A 19,723-nucleotide genomic window follows, 5' to 3' on the forward strand; every position below is an offset into this window, starting at 1 on the left:
ATATAACGTAGAAAACTCAAAGATATAGAAGTTTCGTGTTTCGAGTTTTGGAAAATTTGATCGTTTGAATGATCCAAAAGGATATATCGATGTTAAAATGTTAAATATTATATATATTATATTATATTATTAATATTAAAATAAATAAATAAATTAAAAAGAAAGATAAGTGAGAAAACTTAGTGAATGAACTCATTTCATTCACAGTAAGTTTCCATCAAAAGGAAAAGAGAGAAAAGATTTTGATTTTTTTTTTCGATCGTGCGATTTATCAGATTATCTAATCGACGAATCAATTTCAGTTTTGAGATCGTTGATACGGGGTCTTCGATTTGAGATATAAATTTTATAGTTTTGGTAATGTTTGAAATTCGTCGGTTTTTGGAATAAATCCGATAAATTGTTAAATCATACAGAAATTGAAGATTGTTGATTAATGTATGATTTTAACGAAGAAGAGATGATTATGGGGATGTTATTTTGAATTATTCTTAATTTATTATAATTAGAGAATTTTTATGTTGGATTGAGATTCAAGAATTAATTTTCAGTTGTTATTAATTATGATAAATATATGCGGTAGAATAACCGACAAGAAACTAAGTTTTAAAGTCGGGATTGAATTATGCTATGATTTGAATTTGATATGAATTTTCGAAATTTCAAAAGATATTTGAAACTTATATTGTTGATATTGAATGATGTTATTGATTGAAATAAATATGTTATTGATGTAGATAGATTATTGTACTGATATATTCAAGCTACATCGATTGGAACGAAGAATTGAGGTATGTTGCGACCGGATAACATACGACAGGTATCTGTATCATATGATATATGTTTGATTGATTTGATTGAGAATATGTGTCTATATGCCTTATGTGATGTGATGACTTGATGTGGCATACATGACATTGTGATTGAAATATCGATGTATAAAATAAATATTTTGTTAACACACATTGTTTGATGCATACATCGATACATGACATGCACGTTGAGCTATGATCCTTGGATACCCTGATATGATTTGATTTGATTCTGGGGTTTGTGAACACAATGCTATATTTGGTATTACATGACCCTTAAAGTATAGTCATGTGGGCCCGATGATTGATTGAGATTTGGGATTTGATGGCGCTTCGTCGACGCTATCATACGAGTATCCCTGATTGAGGTCGGTGTGCCATCTCGAGCATTGATTTGATAGCGATTCGTTTGATTCTGACATGTGCTCAGTGGATGAGCATTTGACCTGATACCTCCATGACATACATGCATTGCATATCATATATCATCGTGTAGATATCTGTTGTATATATGATGGTTATTCTATACAGAGCTTTGCTCATCTCCAAAGGGGGCTGTTATTGTCTTTGTGTGTGGACAATGACAGATACTCCAGAATATCAGGAAACCAGAGAGTGTGCTTCTGGAGGGAGTCACTGTTGAGTTGAGGTTTTATGCTTTGTTTCCCAGTATATATGTATATGTATCTATATACCGGGGCATGTCCCGAGGATATGAGTTGTTTGTATGTGATTGATTTTGATTATGTGTGAGCGTGTTTTATGATATGAAATTAAATGCTATTTTTAGTATTCAAATAATAGAAGAGATATTTTGGGCTCATTATAAAGAAAATTTAAACTTGTGTTCCGCTGTAATTAATTAACTATAATCAGATTGGGTTGTAACAACGATTAGGAGCTAAGGGCCCCACAAATTCTTTAGTCGGTGCATTTAAAATATAAATCGATCCACCATTTGATTAGTTGATTATTATGAATAAGTCTTTTGTGAGACAGTCTCACAAATCTTTATCCGTGAGACGAGTCAACCATATCGATATTCATAATAAAAAGTAATACTCTTAGCATAAAAAGTAATATTTTTGCATGGATGTCCCAAATAAGAGATCTGTCTCACAAAATACGACTCGTGAACCGTCTCACATAAGTTTTTGCACATTATTATTGTGCAAACACATGATATGATAACAACAAACATGTACATATGTTGCTCAAACCCGCCCGAAAAATATTGGAAACGTGCATAATGGTGTTCATACATCTCTAATCGTGCCATGATTTGTTATTAATTTGGTTTAGAGTCAGGTGGTTGGGCGTTTGTTGAGCGGTCCCAATTCTTAATAGCCCACCAAGGGTTTGGTCACTTAATAGATAATAATAATAATAATAATAATAATAATAATAATAATAATAATATATAATAATAATAATAATTCCTAAATGAACTGAAAACCCATAATATTGGATTTATGCTCAATATAAAATTCTTGGATGTTAAAGAGGAAATTGACATATCTCAAATTATTATTTTTAGTATATTATTATTATTATTATTATTTCTACTATACAATAAAAAAATATAGAGAGAAAGTAAACTAAACATTATTGTAAAGTAATTTATGCTCAATATATAAATCTCGACCAAATATTTGAACCCAGCCACGTGATTTGGAGGATAAAAATGTCCAACAGAAATTATAAAAGTTTCCTATTTATTTGGTTTTTTTAGTCAACATGTTAAAATGAGCCCTAAGTCCTAACTCGGAGGCATGCCTCACACAACGCCGTCGCCCGCACGAACGATAATAATGTGCAACGGCACAGTTGCACTCATGCGATGTTTTGACGTAATGCTAATGTTTGTGAAATTGAAGATGAATTTGTGAACACTAATAATGAAAATCGAAAAAACAAGCTAAATAATATTGCAGTTTTTCATAAATATGTTGTTTACATTGTGTTATATATTGTATGTGCTATAATTTGGGTTATGAAATTAGCTTCTTTTTTTTTTTTTTAATTTCAAATTATATTTCGAATAATCCATGTGGTAAAGGATTACTAGTAAATCTAATAATTAATTGATTTTACTTAGAAACTAATTACAGGAATATGGTTCATATACGAAGCCCCCTCCGACCCCTCTCTCTCTCTCTCTCGATTTCGACTCCAAACCCCCACACACAGACACACACTCATACACGCAGAGGGAGAGATCGTCGACGAGACCCCATCGGCTCTAGCCCACGTTCTATTTTCCCCCAAATCTCATTTCACCAATTCCCCTTTCCTCAGATTTACGGGTCCGTATAACTATAATCCCTTTCACATCTGTGTGTGACCGTGTGTTCCTCCTAGATTTTGTGTGTGTTTATTATCCAGGTACTCGTGGTCAACTGATTTTGTGGTGTTAATCGTGGGTTTGTTATGTGGGCTTAATGCAGATGCAGATGTAGCAACAAGTAGTGGACGTAAATCTCATCCTTTCACAAGATGGCGCCAGCATGCACCGAATAAGATACGTGGGTTCAAGAGCTGTGGTTTTATATCGTTTATTTAGGTGAATTGGGTCATACGATGTCGCATCAGGTGGTGAAGGTGAGTCGGGAGGCGGTGGTGCCATGCATGACATGCCCCCTCTGCCACAAGCTCTTCCGCGACGCAACCACTATTGTAGAATGTCTCCACACGTGTGAGTGCTGCTCGATGGTGTTTTTTCAATCGTGTTTTTTCTTGTATTCGTGGAAGGGTATTCCAATTTTGACTTGCTTTTTAGCGTTTTTGTGTTTCTTGGTGATCTGGGTTTCGCTGGCATCTGGGATTGTCGTTCAGATTGCGCGTTAATTATCAGGGTAATTGGATTTTTTCGTGGGTAAATTGAGCTTGTTTTTATGCTTTGGTGCTTCCGAGCGAGTTTCTGTCTGGTCTGAACTGTCGCATTATGTAAACGTTTGATTGAGTTTGTCAGTGGAGAAATTTATATGCTTGTTGAGCTGAATTTCTTGATGGGTTTCCTGTTCTAATGGTCTGATTCATATGTCCTAGAACATTGTAACGGTGATAGTCTTGGAAATAGGAATGCCTTTAATTTACTAAATGGGGACGTTTATCTGCTTTGGTTTTGATGCACTAGCGGACCAACATAGTATCTGATTGGGGACACATGGCTTTCTATTGTCCTTTGCCTACCCCACTTGATATGATTGAAGTCTTGAACCACTGTGACTAAAGATCTTGATAAAAATTTGGGCGGCATTAACTATGGGTTATCAGGCAACTAATGTAATTCGTTTTTGTGACAAGCACTTTGCTGTGTTTGGAGAAAGATACAAAAATTTGCACATAAAAGTAATTTGTTTTTTATGTCTCAGACTCTCAATGACATCTTTTAACCATTCCTAGTTTGGACTTTTTGTGCTTCAATAAGTTTTTTATATGTTTTCTCCGCGTTGTTTTATGAATTTTTCTTTTAATGTGAACTTGATGTTCTTTTGTGAATATCATATAGTTTGCCAGAAATGTATATACAAGAAGCTGTCAGACGAAGAAATGGAATGCTGCCCCGTATGCAATATAGATTTGGGTTGTGTTCCATTGGAGAAATTGAGGTCAGGTCTTCAAACTTATCGTTTCTTTCCCCAGTTGTGCATTATTGCCATCTATCTCTCTCACATACATGTATGTGAAGACATAAACATGCTTAAGGACCCACAAACCTCACAAGAAATATGTTGGTCCATTATAGTCCTTCCTCGACTAGTTAGTGAAGAATTATGCAGCACATTGCATTCCTTCACGTGTTTAACTCATACTTTTTATTTCACTTTTATTCCCACCTCAAAATCTGACAGGTTAGAATTCATTGACAGTTGTAATTTTGGGGACACATGGTTTTGTTTTCTGTGTGAAGTCATTGAAATCTGATATTTGAAATGAAAATGACGTGCTTCTTGTTGTCATGTGTACGGCATGCTTCTGATGATCATACATCCAGTTGACATGGACTTGTTAGCTGCTCAACAGCAGTCCCTGCCAAATACACAGAGGAATTGGATTCGTTGTTGTGCACTTCTTTGCAGTGAAAGAATAGAGAGTCCATGTCAAATGAAATAGGAACCTTGAAAGTTGAAACCAAAACATGATAACTTCTATGTTTAGTAATGCTTGCATGTTATCGTGAATGGATTTGTTTGTACACTTCAATAGCGGCCTCATTTTGTGTTTATTTTGGATGTGTGACTGTGTTGTCACTGTATAATATTGTAATTGTGTTTATTTTGGATGTGTGGCTGTGTTGTCGCTGTATAATTATCTACAAGGAACATTTTTTATTAAGCATGTCGTTAATTTGTTCGACACTAACAGGCCGGATCATAATTTGCAAGATGTAAGGGCAAAAATATTTCCTTACAAGAGGATAAAAGTGAAGTCCCCCGAAATTGCAACTCCTATTTCATTACCTGCGAAGAGAAAGGAAAGGTCTCTCTCATCATTGGTGGTTAGCACTCCCAGAGTATCAGCACAGAGTGGAATGACTGGAAGAAGGTCAAAATTCACTGCAAGAAAAGCATCACGAGGTTCTAGTTTTACTATTGAGAAGCCAGTTAAGAAAGATGATGACTCCACCGAGGACCATCCTGAAAGCTCTAGCTCTCCAGAGACATTAAACAAACTTACTCAAAATACGAGGCAGGTATGAGATATAGTTCTGAAGCTTATGACCGTTAGTACAGCTTTCCTGCAGTGGGGGCCTCAAATTCCCTGTTTTTGTCGATAGACGTCGCTGTTCATGCTTACTGATATTGTTGCTGCAGAACAATGCTGCTGTGGAGCCATCAAATAACCATATTTCTGATAAGGGAAGAGAAAATGGTTCTTCGCCTTGGGAAGGGAAAGCTGATATCTGGAAGCCTTTAACTTGTTTGGTGGAGGCAGCAAACAGGAGCAAATCTTCAAAGTATGGAGCCCAAGGTTCAGTTGCTAAATCATCGGCTGTGCAATCCCATGACAGTGATGGACTTCTTAATAAAGCCAAGAACAAGGAACACAGGCAGAAATTAAAAGCTCAAGATGAGAATGACTATATTCCTCCAGAATCAGAAAAGCCTAAAAAGCTGCGTAGAATTCGGCAAAAGAAGGCTCCAAATTTTGGAGAATGCAGGATTACTCCCCAGGCTCTGATCGACGCCACAAGTGCTAGATTTGAGAGAAAAAATCATCCAATTTGGTTCTCGTTGATGGCAGCTGATGAACAGTAAGCAGTTTTAGTGTAATCTTCTTACTGACCATGCTAAAATTATTGACGTTGACTACATCTATATTTCTCTAATTATTTGCGATATATATGTTTAGGGAAGGAGATGCAGCACCCTTGCCTCAGATTTCTGCAAGTTACTTGAGAATTAAGTAAGATTCCTTGAAGCTTACACCTTTTTAAAATTTAACAGTGTCTTTTGTATTGCTGTCTTCTTACATCTGCCGGATATAGCATGCGTTAGTTACTTATGACAAATTCACTCAGTTGATACAAAACAAAGTGATTTGGCAAGTTACTCTTCTCTTTGAATCCAGCATGCCGTCACCTGCGGGTTTTGTTGGAGTTCGTATAATTACTTAGTAACAAAGTGATTTGACATCTTTTTTTATGCATTGGATGTTGTTACTGGTATCAGATATTACTCTCTTTTGCTTTAACTGTTCATTTTAAGCATCTCGTCTTTTGTTTTCCCCCATTTCTTTCAAAGATCTAGTCATTCCTTGCGCACAGAGTAATAGTTTTTCAGTGAACCACACCCTTTACACTGGGGGGTTTGTGGATGATAGGTGGTGTGGGGTGGTCTGAAATGGGTATTATTTGTTGGAATTGATTTTGCTGCTGGGTTTTTGATCGCCAATTTCGTTGCATCCATTTGCACATCCATATTTCATAAATTCCTGTAATAACCGTAGTTTTTCGTAATGTTCTTAGGAAATATTATTTTACATCCAACCTTCCTGCACCTCACATGTAATCATTTATAGATTACATTGGAACGTCATTAATACGAACTGTCAGTTTCAGCAACTCTCTTGTGGTATAAACTTAGTGGCTGCTGACAATAAATGGTTGGAAGTTACCGCTGGACAATTTTGGATTGCATGTATCGAATAACTCTAATTAGTGGACATAGGATGAGCTTTAGAGCTGAACAAGTCTCATCTGTAATGTAGGAAGCTTCTGCTCTCAATTGAATCACACAATAATATGTCTCAAATATAACACCTAAGTATCATGGGCGAGAGCAATCAAGTTGCATTCACCCACCCATCCTATGGTATCTCTGTCACTTACGTTATTGTGTATAGCTGAATGATGTAAACCGTTTGTTTTCTTCTTGATTTTCTATCAGCTGCCTTTTGGTCTTTATCCTCCGAATCAGTGGCAATTTTTTTTTGAGGTTTTACATAAATATATTGGTAACTGGTTGCATTCACAAATCTGAGATGGTTTCTTTCCATCCCTTTTAAAAATGTTGGAAAGTCTTGAGGTTTTAGGATTTTAGTTTGTTGGATGACTTCAGAGTTCTCTGGATTTCCTTTTTTCTTGACAAATAAATACTTTACATTTCCATGATGTATGCTTCGATTGTTTCACAAAGTCTCGTACACTTTCCCTGATTCAGCTGGATTACTCTAATAGAGCACGCGTACTTATGTTTAAAAAGTGTTCTAGTTATCATGCAAGTAATTGTCTTTTTTACCAAATCCAAAATTTGCAGGGATGGGAATATTCCGGTTTCTTCTATTCAGAAGTATCTCACGAGGAAGTTAGACCTCACTAGAGAAGACGAGGTAACTTCATTCACCCCATTTGTTACAACTTACTTCTGATACAAATCTAGCTTATATCATATCTAGTCAGTGAGCATGTTTCATTCAATTCAGTGAAAAGTCTGTCATTAAAAAAAGCACTTGCGGTGAAAAAAATTGGCATTTAAATAACGCTCTTGAAAAGCTTGAAGCCAGAAAGAAAAATTCGTACTTTGAGCTCGCTCCTACTCTTAAAAAAATTAAACCTCTTTTTTATCCAAATATAAAACTGCTTCTTTTCTTTTGAAATTACTCTAAAAGGTTAACGAAACATTTTTTAAATACATAAAAAGATCAATTTTTTTAGTTCACATGTTTGTGTATCTAATCTGGTCCATATTTTAAACCATATTCATTGCACATTTATTGCATAGAAGATGGAGTCTTTAAGGTGCCAGGGTTATTTTTGCAGCAACGATACTGTATCATATTTTCTGCTAAATTATTGTAGGTTGAAATCAAATGCATGGGACAGCCAATCATCCCCACATTGACACTGAACAATCTTGTTGATCTATGGCTTCAAGCTACGTCTACCGAGAGAGTATCAGCCACTATCGGTTCGTCTGCAAAGGATTTCGTGATGGTATTGGGCTACGCTCGTAAAGTTCCTGATCCTTGAATGGCCCCCAACCCCTTTTCACAATGATTTTCACATGGTCTGAGTTCCGTCGCCCGTGTTTTCTTTACACCTGCCCCTATGAGTTTTTAACATTTGTGCTATATTCGTTACATTTTAAGTATGGACAGTTATTGTACTCGGCAATGAACTCCTTGGAGGATTATATCGGCTGACATTTTCGGACATCAAGATCGAGTTTTTATTACAATTTATACTCTTTACATCAAGATTGGTATTGTAAGCCTTAGCTTTTCTTTGTAGTGAAGCCTTTGGATTCATTTTTCGTGGTTCTTTTGTTCAATATACTCTTTAATCACCATAATTTCTTGATCCACAAACTTAAAAAACTTGAAGAGTAAACCACTCGCCGACACACAAATCTCGTCTTATGACAACCATACATCCATTCTTACCCAAAAAAGAATCGACTCCAAAACCTAAATTTCGATTATCAGATATGAAAAACCCAAAAAAAATATTAAAAATGAGATGGGATAATATCAGACATTTGATATGATTTTTTTTAGCAACACTGCTCGAAATTCAACCAAAAAACCTAATTCACCATGTGATTCTGCAAAAAAATCAAAACCTAGCGTTTCTACCTCCTACCACGGAGTGCAATCCACTGTCAGCGGCAGCTTCTTCATCCAAAAACAAATCCTCGGTAACCCGAAAAGTCCCGTGCAATATTACGACAACTGCTCCGATCAAACCCGAGACCAAAACATTCAACCAAACATGTGTGAGAACCAAACCCACCATCGTCAAGATTCCGAGCGTAATCAACACCACGCGGTCATCCACCATCCGACCGAACACCACGATCGGCTCGTCGCGAAAGAAATAGAGGAGGAACCAGAACGCGAAGATCACAATAAAGACGATCATCGAAACGGGGTGGTACAATAAGCTAAGGAAGAGGATGAAAAGCACAATCATAGAGTAATTGACGCGGAAGTGATTGAGGTTGCGCTTCAGGCGGGAGGAGAAATCTCCGAAGCTGAACGGTATGGAATATGACGACGGGTGAGCGAGGAGCTCGCGCCATGGGCGGCGCGTGGCGAAGAGAGACTGGGTGCGGGACCTGTATCGCGAGAAGGCACCGGCTTCCCCGCCGGAGTAGGCTGACATTTCTCTGTTTATTAGGATTTGCAGATGAAAACTAGTAGAGCATGGAAATGTAATAAGAAAGGAGGCTTGTGTAGTGTATATACGCCGCCGTTTGGGGCTAATCTGAGCGACGCTAGCGCGGCGGTCGACGCCAAATAAAGGCGAAGTGGGAAAAAGGCCTGTGGGCTGGAAATGCCAGCTTTCGATAAATATAGATAACACGAAAAATCGCATTCAGTCTAAAAGACTTAAGAGACACGATTTAGGGGGTAACTCGACGATACGAAGTTGAAGTCGTGTGACAACAATATAGATATCTTTGTTTGCCCTTGGCAGAATTAGGATCTAGATTCCCATGGGGGGGATTTAATCAACAAGAATCCACCTCTTTTACAGACTTGCTAACAATTATAGCTCATTTGGACTTTATTTTTTAGTAAATGATCGAGAGTGAGTCTCATGTGAGACCGTCTCACGGATATTAATCTGTGAGACGGATCAATCCTACTCATATTCACAATAAAAAGTAGTACTTTTAGCATAAAAACAATATTTTTTTAATGGATGACCCAAATAAGAGATCCGTCTTACAAATACGACTTGTGAGACCGTTTCACACAAGTTTTTGCTAATGATTGATTTCGTAAAATCGCAAAAAATATTTTATTTGAAGAATTATATGGAAAAAAAATCAGCTACAAAAATAACCATAAAAATTAAATAGTTATAATATATTACTTTCATTTTATTTTATTACAATTAGGTGAAGATTATGCTTTAATGCTCATACCTTCTTCTCTTGGGTGAGGTTTGAATGTTACCTTTCTTGTCAAACATTTCACAATGATAAATTTGTTCCGTTTGATTAAAGAGAAACAAATACACTTTAAATTACATAATTAACTTTTTTAAAAAAAATTATAAATAAATCAGGTTCTGTTTGAACAAGTAATCTAAAAATATTTTTGTATAAAAAATTTATGATTTTTTTAAAAAAAATTGTTATCCAAATATTTTTTTTATGGTTTTAAAATAATAAATAAAATCTATGCTGTAAATTTTATAAAATTTTTGAAAAATTTAAATTTTAAAAAAATATTTGTAAGTACTTGTCTAAATTGTTGTTCAAATGGTTTGAATTCATGAAACCAGAAACAAAGTACTATCAAAGCTATTAATCCCGATTTCACCTTGGGGGAGGGGGGGGGGGGGGGGGGTCGGTAAGGTGTGTGCGGCCTGTGAATTGGGGGTCCTTGTTCCGAAAATGAAAAGCTTCGTCTCCTCTTCTTCATCGATTCCTCAAAGATCATTTTTTTCGTTGGTTCCCCTCAAATCTCTATCATCTCTATCATCATCATCATCATCATCATCATCATCAGCAGCAGCAGCATCTTCTTCTTCTTCCTCTTATTCCAAATTCACCGTTTATCAAACACCTCTTCCGCACTTGGACTCTGTTAAGCCACATTCAACTCCAGAATCCCAGAACTTGATCAAAATCCAAACTTTTCAAGCCCCCATTTTAGAGAACTCAGATTTGAGCGAGACCCAGGTCATAGAAACTCTTTTAGCTCACAGGGCGGATCCCGCTTATGCTCTCAGTTATTTCAATTGGGCCGAGAAGCAGCGCGGTTTCATGCGTGGAATACCCGACCCTTTCTGTATCTTGGTTCATATACTTGTGAGTTCCCGGGGACATTGTTTTGTAGCTAGGAATTTGCTGAATCGTTATTTATCTGATGGTTTTCCCACCTCATCCGATGCGCTTGTGGATCGATTGATTAATTGTGCCAAGAGATTTAGTTTTGAACTGAACCCGCGTGTTTTTAATTACTTGTTGGATGGATACGTTAGAGCTGAGCGACTGAAAGATGCAATGAATTGTTACAATGTAATGAGTTCCAATGGTATAATGCCTGATGTCTTTGTTTTGAATAACTTTTTGAGCGCACTGGTCATGGCAAGTATGATTGATTCTGCCCGGGAATTTTTTGATGACTTGGGGGTGAAGAATGTTAGTTATGATTGTGGCACTGTGAATGTGATGATGTCTAGGTGTTTGAAAGACGGTAAAGCAGATGAGGCTGAGAAATACTTTTTGGAGGCGAAGGATAGAGGTATTAAGCTAGACAAACGTGTGTATTCTGCTGCGATTAGAGCTGCTTGTATGAAATTAAATTCGTCCATAGCATGTGGCTTGTTAAATGAGATGGAGGAAAAGGGTTGGGTTCCTTCCGTGGGTATATTTACAAACGTGATTTGTACATGTGTAAAGCAAAGAAACATGATAGAGGCGTTGAAGTTGAAGGATGATATGATCAGAAGTGGGTATCCCCTGAATTTGGTTGTTGCCACTAGCTTGATTAAGGGGTATTATCAACAGGGTGCTTTGGAGAGTGCATTGGAATTGTTTTATAAAGTTGTTGAAGATGGACTTACCCCGAAGGAAGTCACCTACACAGTCTTGATAGAAGGATGCTGTATAAATGGGAATATGGGGAAAGCGCGAGATCTCTATTCCCTAATGAAATTGAATGGCATTTTTCCCACTGTTTACATTGTAAATTCTCTGATTAAAGGATATGTGAGAGCTCACTTAATAGAGGAAGCACTCAAGCTATTTGATGAAGCTATTGAGGCTCGAATTGCCAATGCTTTCACTTACAATACTCTAATATCCTGGTTTTGTAAAGGAGCTAGGGTAGATGAAGCTCAGAAAATATGGGACGGAATGATTGATCAGGGATTCGAACCAACTGTCTTTTCATATAACAATATGATTCTTGGAAATTGCAAAATGGGGAACACAATGAGAGCAGGAACCTTACTCTCTGAAATGGGGGAAAGGAATTTGAAAGCAAATGTTGTTACATACAGTGTATTGGTCAACGGGTATTTCAAGAAAGGCGAAACTGAAAAGGCTCTTGGAACATTTGACCGCATGGTGAACTTGGGAATCACACCCAACAATTTCATGTACAACACACTTGTCAGTGGCTTATGCAAAGCTGGCAGAACCATCGAAGCAAAAGAACAAATGAAAAAGTTTGTGGAGGTCGGTTTTAGTCCCATGTGCATGACTTACAATAGCATCATCGATGGGTTTATAAAGGAAGGTAACATAAACTCTGCATTTGATGTTTATCAGGAGATGTCGAAAACTGGAACTGTTCCCGATGTAATCACTCATACCACTTTGATTGACGGCTTTTGCAAAAACAAAAAGGTGGGCAGTGCTTTGAAAATGCTGAATGAGATGCAAGCAAAAGGTGTCAAGATGGATATAACTGCATATGGTGCCCTTATCAACGCATTTAGCAAAAGAAATGACATGAATAGTGCATCCAAACTTTTTGATGAAATCCTACAAGTGGGACTATCTCCAAATGGTGTTATTTACAACACCATGATCAGTGGCTTCAAAAACCTTCGGAATATGGAAGGAGCTCTTGAATTCTATGAGAAAATGAAGACAGATGGGATCGAGTGTGATTTGGAAACTTACACCACTTTGATAGATGGGCTGCTAAAGGAGAGAAATATAGTTCTCGCAACAGATTTGTATCAAGCAATGCTTGCCAAAAATATAGTGCCGGATGTTATCACATTATCGGTTCTAGTACAAGGCCTTTGTAACAAAGGACAAGTGGAAAATGCTGCCAAGATTCTCAAAGAGATGAAGAAAAAGAATGTCACGCCCAATGTACTTATTTACAACACTTTAATTGCTGGATATTTTAGGGATGGAAATTTGATGGAGGCTTTTAGATTGCACGATGAAATGCTTGATAGGGGTCTCACTCCTGATGATGCAACATATGATCTTCTTGTGAGTGGAAAGTTGAAACAGAACAATGTCCCTGTCAAACCTTCATGTACATGAGCCTTCATCTTGGAATTACCGATACAACAGTTTGCTTCTTAAAAGGAGAAATTCCTTTGTAAATGCTGTCTAGATGGTAAATCCATTCATCATCTTATTTTTAAATTTTATTTATGTCCTCAAAGTTCCTCTGTCCTTGTGCAGTTGTGCTTTGATGGGAACTAAAGCCTCCAGAATGAGCAGGATTTACGAAGTTGAGGTACTCAACAGTTCATGTGTCCTTAATCTGGTTTCACTTGCAGTGAGCTTTCACTTTGAACTAGTTACACCTCAAAGCTTTCTCAAAAATCAAGTTATATATTTAGTCTTGTCTCTTAGTAACATTCTGAATAACTCAGTTTTCGCTGAGAATTTTGTTTCTTGGAACAAAATGCCTACATGTAAAAAGAAAATTGATGTAGCATCATCTTGTGTCCATAAGAACATGACACATTTCTAAAATTGGTATTATCTTCAACACAGCTTTTTTTTTAACATGAGCAATTCTGACCTTTACCAGCATTTTAGACATCTGGTGCAGAATTAACGTTAGAATCTGCTACTGTTATTCCTGGATTCTTTTAAATCTTTTATACCTTTTTATTTAGCTTGAAAGGTTTTGCTTGAGACATCCGGCTCCTGAATTTTTAGTTAAAAATTGTTAATATTTTTATTTCTTTTCGGCTTAATGACTGTTCCGTAGTGTTTACTCAATATGCATGTGATTTATGTCAATATCCTATCAATGGGTATTAGGAAACATACAACAAATAAACTTTGTTGTGGAATGCTTTTCCTCGCAGGCCTGAAGGAAGAGAGAAAATTGCATTTTGTCCTATAGTTCCCTGGCCTGATGTTCAAATAAGGGTGAAATCACGAACGAAGAACAATTGAGATATCGTCCATTTTCTCTCTTAAAGTTCTCAAGCATTTGCAAACTTCCAGAAATCATTCTTGTTATGCAGAAGGAACCCACGTAATGTACAGTTGTGACACTCTTCAAGATTTGAACCCATCTATGAGCAATGCTTGCTCCGATCTTCAAAAATAACAAGCTGTGGAAAACTGGTTGGTATTCAGAAGTTTTATTCTTCTGAATTTTGAGTATCCTCACGGCTAGCAAGCATCTACAAGCACCAGAAGCTGTATACATGTCATAGGGCCTTCTAAAAACGACTGATTTGCACTATTAGTTCAAGTGGCTCTTGGTCTTTTGGAAACCAATGGAGCGTGAAAGACTTGCTTCCAAAGTTGGGGGTATAAATTAAAACGTCAGAATATCAAGGGTGTTTTCGCTATTATACGTTTCTTATAAATATTTGTTTCAAGTGTTCATTGTATAATTTGTTTTACGTGATTCTCTACATTAATAACGTTGTTTTACTTTACCATTGTTATTTTTACATGAATTGCTATATAATTTTGTAACACAATATAGTATTATATACGACTTCTTTTGTGATTGTAAGTTGGTCTTAAAAAACAGAAAAACTCTTGTGAGACGGTCTCACAGATCAATTTTGCGGGTCGAATATCTTATTTGGATCATCAATGAAAAAGTATTATTTTTTATGCTAAGAGTATTAATTTTTATTGTGAATATAGTTAGGATTGACCTGTTTTACAGATAAAAATTCGAAAGACCGTCTCTATTATTTATTTTTATTAAGAACTGTCGAAATATATTATCAAATCTTTTATGATATCTATCATTTATATATATATTTTAAATTTCCTGAAGTTAATTTATATCTAAAAGATAATAATATAGAATATATAATTAATGCTTTGTTACTATAAAAAATAAGAAATTGAAGATTAGAGCACTGTTCTATATATTATATTAATGTTACGTGGCACTTCATATTGATTTTTTTTTTATAAAAACCCTAGAATATAATAAGTGAAATTCTGAAATTTTGTTTCTATCAGCATTAAAGGAATCAAAGCTACAGCAATTCGATAATCCAGATCAAAATTCGGCTTAATTTGAAGAATAGGTGAGTATTATTCAGTTTTAGGGTTTCAGTTTCGATTATCTCATTCCAGAAAGTTGATAAAATATATTTGTTTTAATTTGGGCATTTTGATAAAAATCGTTGTTTTCCGTTATTTCTAATTTATTTACGTCTTTTTTTTTTTCTGAAGAAGAAGGATAGTTTTATAAGTTTTTTTTTTTGAGAAGATATCAATAATTTTTGCAGCCTTTTAATTTTTTTTTTATATTGAGTTGAGTTTTAAGATATTGAATTAATGTAATTGTTGCGTTATTATATCCATCTATCGATAAACTGGTGAATATCTACTAATTTTATGTGATTTGTTTTTTTGAAAATTTTGCAGTAAATTAATATTTTTCAAACTGATTTGAAATAATTTTATGAAAACTATGGGTGATATCCTTGGTGACCTGGGAATTTTTTCAAGAACCTATAGAATTTAGAATTCTACAGTGCAGATACTAAAAAAGCCTTTTTAACTTTAGAAATCTATATCAATATGTAGCTGCGATGTTATTTAAACTTGCTTATAATATGTAGGTGGTTATGGTTGTCCTTTGTGTTTAATCTGATCATGTTTTTAGATGCCAATTTGTTTTTAATCTCTTTCCTAGTGTTTAATCTGATCGTGTTTTTAGATGCCAATTTGTTTTTAATCTCTTTCCAACGGACATTAATATTTATTCAGTTTGATAGATAGGCATCAAATTATTTCTTTTCTTAATACAGGACATTCATATCTATCTTACATCAGTTATAATGAGATTCAGAAAAGGAGATAAAGTGGAGGTTATCAGTAAAAAAGAGGGGTCAGTTTCATGGCGTCTGGCTGAGGTGTTATCATGCAATGACCGCTCTTTATGCCTTCTATATAATCCATCTCCTGGCGGGGAAAAGGAACTGATGGTGGAGACTGTATCAAGGGAGTTTGTGAGACCAGACCCTCCTCCAGTCCAAGGTTTAGAGAACTGCATCTCTGGTGACATCGTGGAGGTGTTCCATCAGTTTTCCTGGAATATCGCTGCAATTGTGAAGATTATGGGTTCCAAACGAGAAAAAATGAGCAATCGTGCAGCTGCCACATTTCAAAATAAATATTTAGTTAGGATAATCGGGTCTTCAAAGGAGTTAATCATCGACCAATCTAACCTAAGGTTGAGACAAACATGGCATCATGACAAATGGACTTTAATGGGAAAGGTATTTACCATTTTTCTCATTTTAATGTTATTGGTGCTATTCAATTTTTTTCTACTGAGTGTAAATTTTGATTAGGTGGATGGGCTCATGTTAGGGCATAAAATTCTCTCTGTCACTGATTTCTTTGACTATTGTTTTTTTTTTGTTGTTGCATTTTTTGGTTCCATATTAAATTGTCTTGTCTCCGAATGCTATTTCTTGATATTGCTACCTTCCTGGTCATTCAAGATTTCTGCTTTGGCCTCGAAAGGAGTAAGTGCTACCCATTTGACTGGAATTTGGAATGCAACTACTGAAATTTGTGGATAACTTATCTCTCAGACCAAAGTCCATGATGTTATATAATTTTTGTAGAAGTGTTTATTCTGAAGTTGTGTCTAGCAATGAATTCCAGTTTGATTATTTTTATACTTTGATCATTCTTTTCTGTTAATGCATTGATATATCTGAACAGTTTTCAGATTTTCAATATCTAATCTCTAGTTTTTTCCTGCTTCAGATTGCCCAAAGTTGTGAGGGCACAAGAGCTAGCAAGCCATCAACTTCAAATTGTTACCAGAAGAACTTTCAGATGTCATTATCCAATGCATGTCCTACAACCCAAAAAGATTTTATTGGCAATGATGTTGGCTTTAGGAAGTCTCCTGCAATCTCTGCAATGTCTTTAAAGAGGATATCCCCCAACGGCGACACAATGGCTGAAGCCCATAATGGACCTGTCTGTAAATTCAAAGCAGTTGAAAAGGATGGACGAAGGCAGAGAACAATTACTGCCCCAGTGCTCGAAAAGGTAGATGCTGTTGCTTACCCAAGAGAGATTTTGGGTAAAAAAAACATGCATGCTTCCTTTAAAAATATATCATATAGATCTAATCAAGCCAAGAGAGCAAAACAAAATGATGATCTTGGATGTTCTAGGGCCAGGATCTCCGAGTCAAGTAATTCTCAGAGTGAGGCCTCTTCTGTAGGTAGTTGTAGTGTGACTAATCAGAAGACAAACAACATGTTTGGTCATTTTATACCATTGTCTTGCCAAGTGACAGATGCCCTTTGTAGTGATGCAGAGTCATGTTATGGCTCAGATTCTGTGAGAGAAAGTTGTCCACCTCCTTCAAAAGAGGAACTAGAAGTTAGTATTCATAGGTTTGAGTTGCATGCTTATAGCAACACTCTGGAAGCTTTATATGCTTCTGGTCCCTTAAGTTGGGAGCGTGAAGCATTGTTGACAAATCTCCGCTCCATGCTCAACATTTCAAATGATGAACATTTGATGGAGCTGAAACACTTAATTTCTGCTAAAACTGATATCCATGTCAGATGATATTTGAAGAGAAGCTGTTTTCATGTCTTTCTTTCATAGATTCATTTATGCTTTTCCTTCTCTATTTCAAATTGTAAGATAAGAATGCTACCTTCTTCATTTTCAGTCTTGGTTATCATATCTTTTGCCAGATTAAGCAGTGGGCACATTGTAACTAATTAATTGATATATAGCAAACTTTTGTTCCTCTATTCAATGTATATACTCTTCCAATGAAATACTTATATTTCTTTTATTATGTTTTAGTCGTGATTTATTGTTTTTTATTTTAGTTCTCTGAGAATAGGTTACAAATAGTCTTAATCTCTTGCTGCTACCCAGAGGTTGGTCAATGTTCCATGAAATCGTTGTCTGCGTGATAAATATAACTTTTATTTGCTCTATATGATTTCAGATTCCTTATGAATTCATTTTCGTTTCTGCTTCTTTCCTTCAATATTGTATATTATTATGAACTCCAGTATGTAAATTCATATTCCACGACAAATTACAAAGTGCAGCCGTGTGTACCTGAAAATCAGCCTGTAAGAGTCGCATCTAGATCTTGGATCTAGATTTCCAAGATTACAAATTTTTCATACTGAATTTGTTCAGTTCAGGACATCTTGACATTGGCTTCTTGATATTTCATTAGATTTACTAAATCTCGACAATGGGAAGCTAACTGTTTTTCACATCTATTTATATTGAGTTTGACTGGTATACTGCCGGTTAGCACTCTTTATTGATAATCTGTTGCAGTGATGTACGTTAGTTTTGTCCATGCACCTTTGGCAGGGCATAAATTTCTGTTTAAGGATGTATTTGATCAATCTTCAATCCCCTGCATTCTCCAGGGCCTCTGTTGGAGGCACGATCATTTACCTCAAAAGGTTTAAAGATGATACCTGGATTTGCCAGCGTTCTCTTGGCATATACTATTGGATGATAAGTCATCTGCTCCAAATAGATGCATCAATTTATGGCTGCTCCCTGGTATCAAACGTTGGAATCTGTATAATTATTTTTCCAAGTGAGGCTCAATCTAAATATTCTTCTCCCCTACCCATGCAAATTCATGATTTCCAGTATGCATACATTGATATCAGTAACTGTTGACTTTAAACTGTGTAAAAGATGTGTCGCCCTGTTCTGATTCAGCCTTTAAAGCATCAAATAGTGATAGTGATTCTTGCTTATTTTCAAGAACCTATCTTAATCTTTGGTTATTTTTATATCTCAAATCTTCTGTGCTGTAAAGATCCGAAGAACAAAAGAAGTGGATGGTGTGTACCTCATCTGAGAAAGGAATTTGTAGCTTGTCAGCCACTTCAGAATGGGCTTTGAACCGTATAGGTAACCAACTGCTTGATTTGGAACTCCTGACGTGCATGTAACTTGATATGTTACAATCATCCTTATAGTCATAGGAATATCCTTGGGGTCGCTGCTGAAATCTTTGGTTGCAATCGTTATTTGTTTTGTATGCATGGTTTGCGGTATTTGGGGCATTCTTTTGCATGGGAAGACCATGATTTTTATGGGGGGCCAGTTGATGTAATTTTGGAAGCGAAACTCGTAATCTGGGACGACTGAGAACACAAAAAAGTAAAATGATTTTAATTTGGCTGCACTCAATGTAAATTATTTATATGTTTCACAGGGCTTTGTTGCATGTCAAACTTGTGATCCGGAATCTGAGGGGCAAGATGGAGTACATCCATGTGAAACTAGAAAATGCTTTGACCTTACTTGAACGATCACTTGTTACTTTGTTCGACACCGAATTCGGTGTCAATTAAAGTTGTTTACATCCTGAAGCATTGCTTGTTCTATGTCAAAACACTTGATTTATGTCATCGAAACTCTAGTTCAAGAACATCTCCAGATATTCCATTTAGTTCTCTATGAAATGCAGCGTGTTCGGTAAGCGGTGTGGAGCTGGGAATGTAAATGTTTATT

General features: G+C 36.0%; 4 protein-coding genes across 19 annotated transcripts; 3 read left to right on the forward strand and 1 right to left on the reverse strand.

The window, feature by feature from the left end:
- The first annotated feature begins 2,936 nt into the window (after window positions 1-2,936).
- Window positions 2,937-8,513, forward strand: LOC140840195 (E3 ubiquitin protein ligase DRIP2-like). 2 transcript variants are annotated; one of them, XM_073207382.1, is made up of 8 exons: window positions 2,937-3,118; window positions 3,260-3,507; window positions 4,324-4,423; window positions 5,181-5,508; window positions 5,630-6,069; window positions 6,168-6,221; window positions 7,574-7,646; window positions 8,116-8,513. In XM_073207382.1, exons 2-8 carry the CDS (start codon window positions 3,393-3,395, stop codon window positions 8,284-8,286), a joined length of 1,281 nt encoding a protein of 426 aa, XP_073063483.1. In that variant the 5' UTR covers window positions 2,937-3,118; window positions 3,260-3,392; the 3' UTR covers window positions 8,287-8,513. The 2 variants fall into 2 exon arrangements, with proteins under 2 accessions (XP_073063483.1, XP_073063484.1); XM_073207383.1 differs by having other exon boundaries at window positions 2,938-3,118; window positions 3,266-3,507.
- Window positions 8,514-8,744: 231 nt separating this feature from the next.
- Window positions 8,745-9,622, reverse strand: LOC140840196 (PRA1 family protein F2-like). The gene has a single exon (XM_073207384.1). It carries the CDS (start codon window positions 9,418-9,420, stop codon window positions 8,872-8,874), a length of 549 nt encoding a protein of 182 aa, XP_073063485.1. The 5' UTR covers window positions 9,421-9,622; the 3' UTR covers window positions 8,745-8,871.
- A 991-nt stretch (window positions 9,623-10,613) lies between these two features.
- LOC140840197 (uncharacterized) lies at window positions 10,614-14,684 on the forward strand. Of its 5 annotated transcripts, XM_073207390.1 has the most exons (4): window positions 10,614-12,454; window positions 12,548-13,358; window positions 13,427-13,481; window positions 14,065-14,684. In XM_073207390.1, exons 1-2 carry the CDS (start codon window positions 10,664-10,666, stop codon window positions 13,280-13,282), a joined length of 2,526 nt encoding a protein of 841 aa, XP_073063491.1. In that variant the 5' UTR covers window positions 10,614-10,663; the 3' UTR covers window positions 13,283-13,358; window positions 13,427-13,481; window positions 14,065-14,684. The 5 variants fall into 5 exon arrangements, with proteins under 5 accessions (XP_073063491.1, XP_073063489.1, XP_073063488.1 ...); XM_073207388.1 differs by having other exon boundaries at window positions 10,614-13,358; window positions 13,419-13,481; window positions 14,018-14,684; XM_073207387.1 differs by having other exon boundaries at window positions 10,614-13,358; window positions 13,419-13,481.
- A 436-nt stretch (window positions 14,685-15,120) lies between these two features.
- Window positions 15,121-19,697, forward strand: LOC140840198 (uncharacterized). 11 transcript variants are annotated; one of them, XR_012119874.1, is made up of 6 exons: window positions 15,121-15,261; window positions 15,991-16,461; window positions 16,961-17,251; window positions 18,560-18,757; window positions 19,023-19,117; window positions 19,680-19,697. XR_012119874.1 is itself a non-coding variant. In XM_073207397.1 (6 exons), the coding sequence occupies exons 2-5, from the start codon at window positions 16,021-16,023 to the stop codon at window positions 19,106-19,108; spliced, it is 1,053 nt and encodes a 350-aa protein (XP_073063498.1). In that variant the 5' UTR covers window positions 15,121-15,261; window positions 15,991-16,020; the 3' UTR covers window positions 19,109-19,117; window positions 19,680-19,695. The 11 variants fall into 11 exon arrangements, 8 of the variants coding, with proteins under 8 accessions (XP_073063498.1, XP_073063496.1, XP_073063497.1 ...); XR_012119872.1 differs by lacking the exon at window positions 19,680-19,697 and adding an exon at window positions 19,192-19,664; XR_012119873.1 differs by lacking the exon at window positions 19,680-19,697 and adding an exon at window positions 19,425-19,662.
- Window positions 19,698-19,723: the final 26 nt, after the last annotated feature.

Source organism: Primulina eburnea, chromosome 8, assembly GCF_022965805.1.
Source record: "Primulina eburnea isolate SZY01 chromosome 8, ASM2296580v1, whole genome shotgun sequence".
Taxonomy (NCBI): domain Eukaryota; kingdom Viridiplantae; phylum Streptophyta; class Magnoliopsida; order Lamiales; family Gesneriaceae; genus Primulina; species Primulina eburnea.

What these genes read in the sequence shown, in the direction of transcription:
- LOC140840195 (XM_073207382.1), top strand. Translation starts at nt 3,393, where the DNA reads ATGTCGCATCAGGTGGTGAAGGTGAGTCGGGAGGCGGTGGTGCCATGC. An exon ending in TTGATGGCAGCTGATGAACA is followed by an intron (nt 6,070 to 6,167) that starts GTAAGCAGTTTT and finishes ATATATGTTTAG; the next exon opens with GGAAGGAGATGCAGCACCCT. An exon ending in GCAAGTTACTTGAGAATTAA is followed by an intron (nt 6,222 to 7,573) that starts GTAAGATTCCTT and finishes CAAAATTTGCAG; the next exon opens with GGATGGGAATATTCCGGTTT.
- LOC140840196 (XM_073207384.1), bottom strand. Translation starts at nt 9,420, where the DNA reads ATGTCAGCCTACTCCGGCGGGGAAGCCGGTGCCTTCTCGCGATACAGG.
- LOC140840197 (XM_073207388.1), top strand. Translation starts at nt 10,664, where the DNA reads ATGAAAAGCTTCGTCTCCTCTTCTTCATCGATTCCTCAAAGATCATTT.
- LOC140840198 (XM_073207391.1), top strand. Translation starts at nt 16,021, where the DNA reads ATGAGATTCAGAAAAGGAGATAAAGTGGAGGTTATCAGTAAAAAAGAG. An exon ending in AATGGACTTTAATGGGAAAG is followed by an intron (nt 16,462 to 16,960) that starts GTATTTACCATT and finishes TTCCTGCTTCAG; the next exon opens with ATTGCCCAAAGTTGTGAGGG.